The sequence below is a fragment of the Achroia grisella genome, unplaced genomic scaffold, assembly GCF_030625045.1.
Source record: "Achroia grisella isolate CSIRO2021 unplaced genomic scaffold, CSIRO_AGI_Agris_v1 utg869, whole genome shotgun sequence".
NCBI classification, from domain to species: Eukaryota; Metazoa; Arthropoda; class Insecta; order Lepidoptera; family Pyralidae; genus Achroia; species Achroia grisella.
This window is the reverse complement of record NW_026713049.1, coordinates 674,529-686,971: the sequence shown is the minus strand read 5'-3', so window position 1 is coordinate 686,971 and position 12,443 is coordinate 674,529. Positions and strand designations below refer to the sequence as shown.

General features: G+C 32.1%; 2 protein-coding genes across 3 annotated transcripts in view; one reads left to right on the top strand and one right to left on the bottom strand.

The window, feature by feature from the left end:
• Positions 1 to 137: 137 nt before the first annotated feature.
• LOC131852900 (NADH dehydrogenase [ubiquinone] iron-sulfur protein 4, mitochondrial) lies at positions 138 to 1,983 on the top strand. Its single transcript, XM_059203646.1, has 3 exons — positions 138 to 308; positions 387 to 549; positions 1,290 to 1,983. Exons 1-3 carry the CDS (start codon positions 256 to 258, stop codon positions 1,644 to 1,646), a joined length of 573 nt encoding a protein of 190 aa, XP_059059629.1. The 5' UTR covers positions 138 to 255; the 3' UTR covers positions 1,647 to 1,983.
• Positions 1,984 to 7,436: 5,453 nt separating this feature from the next.
• LOC131852928 (sodium channel protein 60E-like) overlaps positions 7,437 to 12,443 on the bottom strand; it is a 58,501-nt gene continuing 53,494 nt past the window's right edge. For both annotated transcript variants that reach the window (XM_059203680.1, XM_059203681.1), the window contains exons 25-29: positions 12,213 to 12,407; positions 11,496 to 11,855; positions 10,883 to 11,105; positions 9,772 to 9,883; positions 7,437 to 8,071 (exon numbers count right to left, since the gene is read on the bottom strand). In XM_059203680.1, the coding sequence (XP_059059663.1) occupies positions 7,854 to 8,071; positions 9,772 to 9,883; positions 10,883 to 11,105; positions 11,496 to 11,855; positions 12,213 to 12,407 (1,108 nt within the window). In that variant the 3' untranslated portion in view covers positions 7,437 to 7,853. The remainder of the gene's footprint in view (positions 8,072 to 9,771; positions 9,884 to 10,882; positions 11,106 to 11,495; positions 11,856 to 12,212; positions 12,408 to 12,443) is intronic.

The following is a 12,443-nucleotide window of genomic DNA, read 5'->3' as shown; positions in this document are numbered from 1 at the left end:
TATTACACTGTGTGTATAGTTTGATAGTTGTTGTCTTCCGGGCGCAGGATAGTTTATAATGCCTGTAGTGTCTGAATATAAAAATACTCTGTTATGATCCTGACGGTCTGTTGTCATTTTGACACCATATGTAGGTACTGACATTAAAAAAAAGTTAATTGAATGGTTATTTGTTGTATAATCGAACATTATTTTCTTATTCATTTTTGAATATAGAAATATTCATATATAGAAAGATAATCCACAGGTAAAACGATGCTAAAAGTCATAGCTACAACGGCGAATTTAGCCAAAACTTCTATATTAAGGTAAACTATACACAACTTCAGTCCTAGAATTTCTTCTTAAATAGTGAATTTCAGTCCTCCTAATTAATTAATTTTTAGATCACCCTCAGCATTCTCAACATGTGGCGTTCGCTTATCGTCTTCAGTTGATCCTTCACGTCGTAAGGAGGCTCCCAAATTAGAGAATGAAACAGTTCTGACACTTCCTGAGGAGGCGCGTGAAAAGAGTGCTTTGGAATCTAGCATTACAGTTTCCAAAAAGGTATAATTGTTATAAATATATGGTACTCCATTTTAGGGATAATTATAGAACGACAGATAGAAAAATTATATATTTTTGCACTGACAAATGGAAGTTTAGGGTTTAGGGTTGGCATAATGTTTTTCGCAGTTATTTAGGAATTCACTCCCTGTCTTGTCATAATATCTTTCACATAGTCCATCCACCTTTTCTTGTCCTTCCTCTGACTCTGTAGCTAGAAGTTTTTCTTTAATTGAAATGAAAGTAAGAGTTGAAATTAAAAGGAAAAAACAACTTAAAAGCTTTAGCTTTTTTCGATACTTAGCTGCTTAGGTTGATCTTATGATATATGATAAATATGTATGTGAATAGTGTTAATGGCATTTTATTTGGTGTCCATGTGCCTATATTTTCCAAATATTTATTCTGATTGGAATCACAGGGAATAAAAGATTTTTTTTGATGACATCTGATGGTAAGTGATCACCATCACCTATATATAAAACACAGCTTACCAAGCAAGCCCATTAGCAGCTAATATAGGTCAGATTGAACTACCCATCCTTGCCTTTAGATGACTTTTACAGTCTACATCTAATAAGATATAATACTACCTCAAAAAATATCTAAGATTTCTTATATGTCCTTTTTTAGTTACTCAAAGCTAAAAGTAAAATGAAATTTGTTCAAGTGTTGTCATCAGTTTATAGCAAATATATCAATGTGTTAATATTAATAGAAATGTTATTTTTAAATTACAGGTTGATTTAACACCAGTCACCGGTATTCCCGAGGAGCATGTAAAAACTCGCCGTGTTCGCATCTACCAGCCATCAAAGAATGCCATGCAAAGTGGTACCAATAACATCCAACACTGGGAGATGGAGTTTGATACCCGTCAGCGATGGGAAAACCCTCTTATGGGCTGGACATCCACTGGTGATCCTCTTTCCAATATGAAAATTCAGTTCTCTTCACCTGATGATGCCATAGAGCATTGTGAGAAGAATGGATGGGTCTGGTTCTTAGATGTGCCAAAGACAGAGAAGCCATTGAAACCTAAGAGTTATGGTGTTAATTTCTCATGGAATAGAAGAACCAGGGTCTCTACTAAATAGAGTTGTTAGTAGAATGTTTTAATTCAATTCTAGAGGTTTAAAAGCCTTTTATTTATAATAATGTTGCATAAAAACAGGTTAAAAATTTATTATTTCTTTTAAATGTTAATATCGAGTATTTCTGTTGTAGTGTAAATAAATTTGCAAATATTGTACTTACATTCTTTTCTTTTTAATATTAAATGCTTAATACATATTAATTTCATAAGCAGGTACATGCCTTTTGTGTTAGTACTGTTAATTTCTTTTTTACATTGTTTCTATCAGTGAAAACCTATAAGTGGCTTTCCTGTTTCAATTGTGTAGTTAAAAACAATAGTGAAGGTTATTTCAAAGTGTAGTGAGTTTCATTGCCTCATAACAAAATTAGCTCCATATCTCTTCGTAATAGTACGAGTAGAATCCGCAGACACGGTACCTATTGCACAGAAAAGTAGCTCCGCCTATCGAATGATCCAGAATCCATTGAGATATATACTTACAAAATTGTATCCAAATCGGTCCAACTGCGGTGGCAAACGCGTACAGGATAATATATCAAGATATATATGAGAATGAGTGTACTTGAACTTTGCATTTTTTTATTATGGAGTTGGGAGATAAAATAAAAACATTCTCGTTTCTATATTTTTGTTTAATCATAGTTTTCAACATGGTTAATTAATATTTTGTACCTCGGAAGAAAATCATATTTCGCAGGTCTCACTTAAAGATTTTATATACATTTATACAATTTAAAGATTACTTATCTTACACAAATTATTTTTAAATCATACTCAACGCATGCTTTAAATATTGCAATTTCACTAGCTACTAGGTAGTTTTACATGTACATCGTACATAAATAATCGAGTTAAATATCTAGCTCCTAACAACCTTTATAAGTTAACTATAAGATAAAATTATGAAAAATTATTGCATCCTCTTTACCTATGTACATAGTAATGAACAATATTTGAGAATAAATCTATACTAATGTTAGAACAATTTTATTACGCTAATTTAACCATTACAATTTTCAATAGCGTGTGTCGCTCGCTCATTAAAATATCGAAGGTTTCAAAGCAAACTGTTTAAAATGTATTGTAAAGCGAAGCGGTACAAACATTAATAATACGATGTGGCAGCATCTAAAATACTATATAATTAGAAACAGGTTTCAAAAATATCTACAGGTACAAACAAATCCAAAAAGGGTTTGGTCAGGATCAAATAGTATCTAAATTGAGATAAAATTTGTAAAATAATTAATACATTTGGTCCTTTACTAAATTGAGAAAGTATAGGTAGGTACAACTACAGAATGGACTTTATGATTAAAATTTCCATAAATATGCGTACGAAATTTAAAAATTTTTGTTTAATAGGCTTTATTATTATAAAAAGCTAATACTATTAATAAATGCATATTAAGACAAACACCCTTTTAGATAGCACTAATGATGCATGGAGCGTATTTTTAAAATGTACTTTTATAAAATAAATAATAATAACCTTATTATACTATAAACTTTAAATAATAATCATACGTCTCTTTTAAAGCACTTTGTGCTATAAATTAGTAATGCATTGAATCTACCGTCAACAGTTACTATAACTACAGAAAAAAGAAGTGGACGGGCTATAAATACATAAAAACAATAAACGTGGAAAAGACTATTTGTATCAAACTTAATTTCATTATATCCAAGTAAAGCAACTACAGCTCAAGGCCAATAAGCCATTTTAGAACAACAGAATCCAACAATAAATCTTAAAATCGAATAATATTGTCTTTTTATGTCTATACAACAATTAAATTATTCTAATAAATAATACAATTTGTGCGATTAAGTGTAACAAGTTCTACGTTTGATAAAATAAAAATTTGAGCTAAGCATAATTTGAAATGGCACGTTTTGAGTACAAGGCTATCGCTGCCCACGTTACATACCTTTGTTAAAATGTCTATTAAATAGACATTACAGGAAAATAAAAACTTGTATTGAAGGCGTTATTTCCAGAATTGCTACTTAAAATGTGTGAAAGATATATTATTTTACTCGTCCGTAAAGTCTTACGGACGAGTAAAATAATTAAGTTTATTAAGTTCCTAAAGGCAGTCGCCTTTAGGAACTTAAACGACCTGCATACGACACAAATCAGCGGCAATATCGGAGTAGCGGTGTGGGTAAAATTGACTGTCGGGCATACTGAAATTGGCTCCGATTTCTCTACACACGAGACGATCCAGAAAACGGTTCATCACGTAGAGTACTCACCATCACTGCCCCAAATTTTAGAATGTGTAATATAATATAAACATATAGTTTGCGTAAATGCAGACTTTATAACATTCACATAGTTGAGAGACTCCAACGGATTGAGATTATTATTTCTTAGGCAACATAATCATGTGATGTAGAAAAATATATAAAGCTCTAATTTTAATACTTTATGAAATTAATCCTGAGAATATACGGATTATTTTTTTTGTATCTTGATATAGATATTCCTACATTTATATCCAAAAAGATTAGGGCAGCGAAATTGTGCGCGGACGCTAGAGGCACTGGAAAATTAAAAAAGATGTCTATATCTATATGCATTCTACACTAATGGTACAAAAGAATTGTCTATCTATATTATATAGCAAAAATTGACTTTTCTATAAATTCATTTAAATATTATGTTACTTTGTGTTCATAGCAGAGGATACATTACATTTTATAAATATTTTTGATTTATTTTAGTTTTTCAAACTAAGGGGTTATTAAACTATAATATATTTCATATTATTTCATCTATCCAGATACTTTTATCATTAGGCACAAAAATGTGGACAAATAACTACATATTGATAAATAAAACGATTTTTTAATCCCGGAGACTAAACCAGTAGCGGAATAGTTAGTAGTAGTGTAGTTTAATCGGAAACTGCATTTTATATTTTTATATATTATATATTCTTCTTTAATTCTTATATAAATAGTCACATATTATTTCTGAATAACCTATAAAAATGGGTAATTAATATTAATTTCCTATAGTGCCACAACTCTATTTAAAAATGCAAAAACCTGGCAACATCTGAAACGTTAAATTTGTCTCCGGGATTAAAAAGAGACTATACAATAAATTTGAGAGAACCCTGAATAGTCTTCTTATCTTCTATCACTTAGTGGTCTCTTAGTATAAGACTGTTTTGATTGTGAATTTCAGTGTACATTCTCAAAGAAATCATATTTTAAATGAGACTATCATAACATAGTATGTAATCCTATTAATATTATAGTGTAATAACCCCTCTAAGACAGATACACGCAACTTCTAAATACCTTCAATATTGAGAGGTTGACTTAATTAATTAGTCATTTACATAAACCTTTCAGTGCAATTCTACAATGGTTATATTTCTTTTATGGCTGAGAGAAGTATGGTTAGGATATGTAAATGAAGATCGAATGATTATACGATTATAACCAATTGGTATTTTTATAAAATGTAAATTCTATTGTTTATATTTGTATTTATAAATATAAAAAATAGGTGTATATTGTATTACTACAAGGCTATATTCCTCCATTTCGGCTCCACTTTGCCATCTTCACTTGTAAACACAATGATGAAGATTTCTTGATGATGATATAATCCTTGTTTTAGTTTCTACTTTGTAACTACTTAATTAAATCAATCGTCATATTTGTTCAATACTGAGTAGATTTGGTATACATCTACCATAAACTTATTATATTAGCTGATACTTTTCAATAATAATAAATTCAAAGTGAGCATAAATTTCTCATATTTAAAGGGTTAATTTCTCAAGATTTTTTTAAAGCGAGTTAATTGTCATAGGTGAGGTATAATTGTTATTCTATCGATCGAAGTTACGTGTATATCTTGTTTTAGGTATACGTCGATACTACGCCATTCTACTTATTATTTATTTAGATTATTATTTTATCACCATTATTATTAATTTTAAAAGCGACTATCAGACTAAGATTACAGCAGCCGGCAGTTTCTATTGTGTACCGACGTATGTTGACGAATCAGTCGTTCTTCATGTATAATTATTTATATTTACAAGAACAAATTAATGTACAACCATCACTGTGATGGGTCTCATATAATATAATAGTAATTCTATATAAATAAATGTTTAATATCATAAAACTTGTACCCCGAGTGTCAGTATTATGTTATAACAATTAAATTAATAGTAGTAGTACAGTCAGCATCATCATCATCAATATTATTTCACTTCATATTTAATTCAATGCAAAATTTTGTATGGCAACCGCTAAGACGTAAATATTTGCCGTAGCACTACAGCGTAGCATATCGTAGCGTGCTGTCTACGCCGCGTCTACGAGGAACACTAATGACTATTATTATGGTTAATCGGTCATTTCTTCTATATTAGTTTTTGTGCGAGTTAGCGTTATATGTACGCCTATAAAACTTATGTTTTATTATTGCAGGGATGAAAATTTCGAAGTCTGTGTTTTCAGAATGTTAGGTAATCATAATATAATTTATATTGCTATTTAAAATAATTACTTTAGTTTAAATTTTATGACGTTTTATGACGATATAACATTTAAGGAAGATACTATTAACGTTTTCTAACAAAATTTTCTAATATCCGAAGACTCTGAAAATGTCTTCCATGGTACCGTAGCATCACAAATAGAATACTCACACTTGGGGAACTGTTCATGTAACAAATTACTAATCAAGCGCATCTATAAATTAATCTTAAAACTGCATTGTTAATTATTTCATATTATGAATCGATTTTTAGAATAATTGTTATATGTATATATGATATCTGCAACTATTTTAACTATGTATATATAAATAAAACACCATATGTTATCAATTTCTGAAATATTTGTTAACATTCGTTATTGTTATACAATATAGCTTATTGGAATTATTGATGAAGTATATTAAAAATTTATTGCAACATTTCTGGAAGTTCCCGATTACTGTGACTGCGGTTTCGAAACAACTATCTAGCTACTTAGGTACTAGTAATTGCGAGGGAGATAAATAGACGTTTTTAGTTTTTTTATTATTTTTGACATTGTACGCTTTTTTAACGGTTGTAAAATCTTTATTGTTACGTTTGGATAAATAATTAAGTTTATTCTTGGTTTTTTGTTCCATATTTTTACGACAAATTCTAAATGCAGGTTATAATGTAATTATAATATTGTACGAAAAATAAAAAAAAACATACCTTAACCAGGAACTTTACTCATAACAATTTAAGAATATAGTAATAATGAAGAATTTAAGCATTGGCTAAGCTATAGTATCATCATCAACAAGGTATCATTGTAGTAATAATAATCACTTTTACTTTAAACAGTAATGGTTTGGTGAGAACATTTTACTATTATATTTGGTCATTATTATAATTTCAATTAAAAACGATTCCAAAAACATAGTTACTAGTAATAAAAATTGTATTCGAAATTCGAAGTAGATGAAAATATATTTATATAATTTAAGAAACAATATTTGTTGAATTGATTTTACATGGATTTTACATGAGACTTTGCGTTTTGATTAGTTGAAACAAAATTTTTTACTAGTAATAAAAATTGTATTCGAAATTCCAAGTAGATGAAAATATATTTATATAATTTAAGAAACAATATTTGTTGAATTGATTTTACCTATAATTTTTTGGGAAATAAAAAAGCTGAACCTATAATTAGCGAGTACTATCAATACACTAAATAGGAATAACGTTAACCAAGAAACATTATATGTATATCAGAACTGAAACACGTCGATTTATCTCCATTTACAAAACGTCTGTCCCCTCTATCCGCAAACGTGGGTAAGCTACTTAATACTAAGAATCACAAAATTACTAACGAACTGGGCCGTTCGGTGTACTGAATCACTCGAATCTCACGTGCGCGCGTGCGTGAACACAATCGTTCGAACTCGAATGTCGAACATCGAACTTGAACTCGTCCAGCGAACTCGAACTCGTTCGAATTCTACTATCGTTTTCGAACTCGAATTCGTCCATCGAACTCGAACTCGTCTAACGAACTAGAACTCGTCCATCGAACTCGAACTCGACCACCGATCTCGAACTTACAAACTACTTCAAAGGTTCACCGTTGAAGCAGTTCCACGTTGAACTTATTTTGACACTATATCGTCCTGTGGCGGAGCCTCGTCGGGCTCAGCGGGAGATCAGCTGGGCTGCTCGTCACTCTCGCGATGTACTAGAACCCGGACGACTGTAGGTGGCGCTGAGGGGGGCGGCGCCGCGTCAGGGGATGCCTCCGTCACAAGGATGCTCACCTCGCTGTTCGCGTGCGGGGATGGGGTCCTGGCCTTGGTCAGTGCCGGTAACTGTGCAGCGGTTGCTCTCCGCGCCGAGTTCCGCCGCGAACTCAGACGAAGGGAACCTGCAGATGATTGAGTTCTCTAATTGATGATTAATAAAATGCGATCTCTTGTCAAATTTTATGGTATTTAATTGGATTCAATGTTAATTAATAATTCATCTGTACGTCCGATCGATTAGTATCGTTTTGAATACAATATCTTTAGTATATATGACCTTATTTTTTGGTATAAAGAACTAACATTCCGTCTCTACCAGAAGTCATGGTTAGTAGTAATGTGTGATAAATACGATTTTATATTTTAACAGTATTTAATATGATTGGTAAATAAACATTAAGTTTCTTTCATCTTTTAATGAAGCAACAACAACCAAAAAATTTTACAAGAGGTTACCACAAATATAACAGTCACTTTCAGGGTGATATTGTCATGCTTAAGAGTATAATTAAACAGGGATTGGTACAATCAGGAAGGATTTTTAATTAGGGTCACTTTAGACACGTCATGCTAACTACCATCGAACTTTGTATAGTAGTGGTTATACATCTGTGGGGACAACAAAATAGATAAGAAAAATAAGGGTTATAGCTCTAAGCATATTTTATCCAGTGTTCATATTGTGGAGTCATTTTATAGACAGTTTAAGATTAAATCTGTGATTATCGATGAAATTGTTTTAGAACTTTATGGAATATGTAGGTATGTAGTATTTTCTTTAATTTTTTGCTAGCTGACATATGTATCTATTTAGGTCAGGTCAATTAAGACCATTAAGATTTTGGACCACCATTAAGCTATCATCACTCATTAACTAACATTCATTCCGCAGTGGATGTATTAGTAACCAGTACGGACTAACATTTCCTCATCGGCTGGTTGTACAAAAATCCTATCCCAATTCGCGAAAACCCTTCGACTTAAACACAGTGATTTAATCCGGTTGTATGTTTTCTTAATTCCAATGACGATGGAATTGGTGCAAGTCATGTATATAGGCCATATCTGTTTCTTACTTGCTATTACATATATAAATATTAAAAAAGCAAACACAACACAGTCTGTTTATGCTGCTCTTTGGTATTAACAGTTACAGGAAGATACATTCACATGAAAGGCAACGCAAGCTCTACCTACATTACCGACATCACAAATATTTGAAAGGGTAAATGCAAGCTATCATGCAAAAGCACTCAATAACAAACTTATTTAAAACACAGTCGTCTCTTAGATATTGCATAATTATCTTAGTACATTCGTCTTAGGTAGAGTTTTAAAAATGTATTAGAATTATATTATTTAGAAACCTTTATCTTCGATAGTACACCGTGTAATCCAATTAACACGAAATAGACGAATCGTTCTTTTTTATTCATGTGATCATATAAGTTTTTTGTTACAGATTGCGCTTGTTGCCAATTACCATAATAGCCAATTACCCTTTTTATGCGTCATTTTATTCAACATATTTTTATATGACGTTGTAGTTTTAACCCTTTAAACTTTTTCGTAACTTTGAAATCGAAAAATATTTTAAATATCTGAATATAAGTGTTACTTCAAAAGAAAATATAGTACAATACCAATAGAATCACATAATAGATTGTCAAAATAAAAAAAAGGTGATATTCGTTTAAAAAAACATAACACTACCATAGAAGATGGACAAGATAATCACAACGGCGAGTATGCGAAAGCTGTCGAATAAAATATCTAGTTGTCTAAGGGAAGAGACACGGAAAGCATAACATTACATATGAACCTGCGCGTTTCGGGCCGCCATCCTCGTCGACCGCGTCTTGATGGCGCAGGAATAATGGCAAACCGTACGCTGACCGCCTACGGGGCGGGGCCGATTCAGAACCGCTCGCCACCTGGCCATAAATACCACAGAAATGAATGAAATAGCAAGGCACCTTACGAATATTAATAAGATTATCGCCTTCATTCAGAAGATACTTTGGTAAGATCTTAATGAATATTTGTGAGTAATCTGATTGGTGACTTGATGAACAAAATGAATCGTCTGATAAAGATTTCTTCATGGTCTTGAATTGGTAAGCTTGACTTTCCCCTTGCCAAGGTCTTTTGCCTTCTACTTGATTCAGTTCTGTGATAATTACCGTTAAGGAAGATACCAGTACCGGAGTATACGGGATTGCTGATGATCTAGATCATCATTATTCGAATAACAAGCCGTTGACTTGATGGATGATATGCAGGCGAATTTGTGATGCTGTAGTGTCCTTTATAGCTAGTGAAGTTGGTATCGGAAGAGTTATTTGGGAAAGTAAATTACTACAGTGATTTTCATGTTACAGCTTTTTAAGCAGCTTTCTTAAATATTATGTACTACGTAGTATATATATATATATATATATATATATATATAAAGTCTATATGAGGAACCGACATCCAAGGTAATCCTTATACATCAATGTCGATTCCTTATACTTTTGATTTCTTTTTCAGATAACGTACGGTCAAGGTATGTCAGTCTAAGTTTTTCCGGTACCTGTATATTTCATCTTTCGTATGGTATATTTGTTTCTTTTAATCTCATAAGCGATTTGATCATTGATGTTCTATCAACGCGAAACATCATAGCACGCTTTTTACTTTTTCGTCACGAAACTTTTGTTTTAATTATAGAAGGTAATCTAGTCTTAGTAGAGGATACGTCTTAAGACTAGGCCCAGGATTTTGATCGGCACCTCATGTTGGATTTATAAACTATATATTAGTTAACATATACACGTTGTCATTATCGAATAAGTGAAGATGGTATATCTCTTAAGACGTATCTTAGACCATCTATTGCTATTATTATAATACATTACCACGACACTACTAATGTTCGAAATTGAATTTACCTGGTCACCAGGAGTTGCTCCCGGTAGTAAAAGCAGAGGCAAGTTGAGCCATGCTCCACCTAACTCGCTTAAATCAGAGGCATCCGAAGCTCGAGAAGACTTTCTACTGGAGGCATGGGAACCTCTTCGTACATGAAGCAAAGCGCTAAGACGCCCGCCCCAACCTCCTCCTGGAGACCATTTTGTGCTTTCTTCTTCGTTTGACGGACTGCGATTTTTTCGTCTGTAACATTTTGTAAAAGTATCTTTTATACCAGACACCTGACTAGTAATAACTTTGCCCTAGTGATAAACAAGTACATAATGATCAGCTGTAATTGTCTTGACTTCCTGAATTTTCTATACGAATAGATGAGTCAACCAGTCCAAAAAAAATGTGACTAGATTTGAAATGAATACATTTGTAGTAAGAGTGAAAATACAATAGGTGAAGTAAATTTAGAATTAATTTCTAACTATTCGTCACAGTATTATGATTAAAAAAAACGGTTTTGCTTTCTGACAAGTGGATGTGGTGATTTAATAGAGTCTGATTCATTCTCAAGAAAAACTCTTGTCGCCTGATTGATTAATTTTTGACATGCATTAATAGACTAATTATTCTAATGCTTACTTGACATAATCCCTCCACGTTCGTTGTATCATCCGGGCAGCTTTATCTTCCCTCTTCCATATCCGTGTTGAAGATACTATCTCCAACTCCTTTCTTGTTGGGAATTGTTTTTTGAACTTAATATCCATTTGTTCTTGCAACTGTCTAAATGTGTCCGTTTCTTCCACGTGCCCTAACACGTGTTTTACTAACGCGTGAAGAATATCTAAGCAGTGTATTTTATTGCCTTTGGCTATAGGGAGATTAAAACTCACAAGGGCTACTGTATTCGGCTTCGAGATACCCAAAGGTGGGTCTAATGATGCTATAAAATCTGATAGTTGGGCAAAACTTATGAATTGTGTTGCATGTGGATCGTACCTTTAAAAAAATTATGTCATTATTATTAATTTATTTACGGTGATATACAAATACAACAAAGTGATCTAGTAGTTACTACTTTGCCTTTGTTCAAAACTGGTCACATTAAAAAATTATGTGTGTTAATTTATATTTATGATTGCATCTCTGGAGATAAATCACTGATCAAAAGATATACAAAAATCATATGAGAGACGGTGGTTCGTTGAATCCAAATATAAAAAGCAAAATGTGGATGTCCATTGTTGTCTGTTGTTTACCATTTGATAATGATTTTGACTACCCTATATAGGAAAAAGGACATGAAATTCTAATAAGTTCAAATAATCATTTATTATTTAACTATTGTTTACTTACTTGGACCATCTAATATAGAACATCTCAAGATCATCTTCAACGATTCCGATTTCTTCCTCTTGGTGGGCTTGATTGAAATTCTCAAGGATAATGGCTATGTACATGTTGATGACAATCATGTAGCTGATTATGATGAACGATGTGAAGTAAGTGATGGCCAGGAGTGGACTGCCGCAGTTGCCGTTGAGGTGCCCAAGGGGATATTTATATATATATATATATATATATATA

Bases quoted from the DNA above. Each gene is read 5' to 3' on its own strand.
- LOC131852900 (XM_059203646.1), top strand. From the start codon at position 256: ATGCTAAAAGTCATAGCTACAACGGCGAATTTAGCCAAAACTTCTATA. The intron at 309-386 runs GTAAACTATACA...ATTAATTTTTAG, and splicing joins GCCAAAACTTCTATATTAAG to ATCACCCTCAGCATTCTCAA. The intron at 550-1,289 runs GTATAATTGTTA...TTTAAATTACAG, and splicing joins GCATTACAGTTTCCAAAAAG to GTTGATTTAACACCAGTCAC.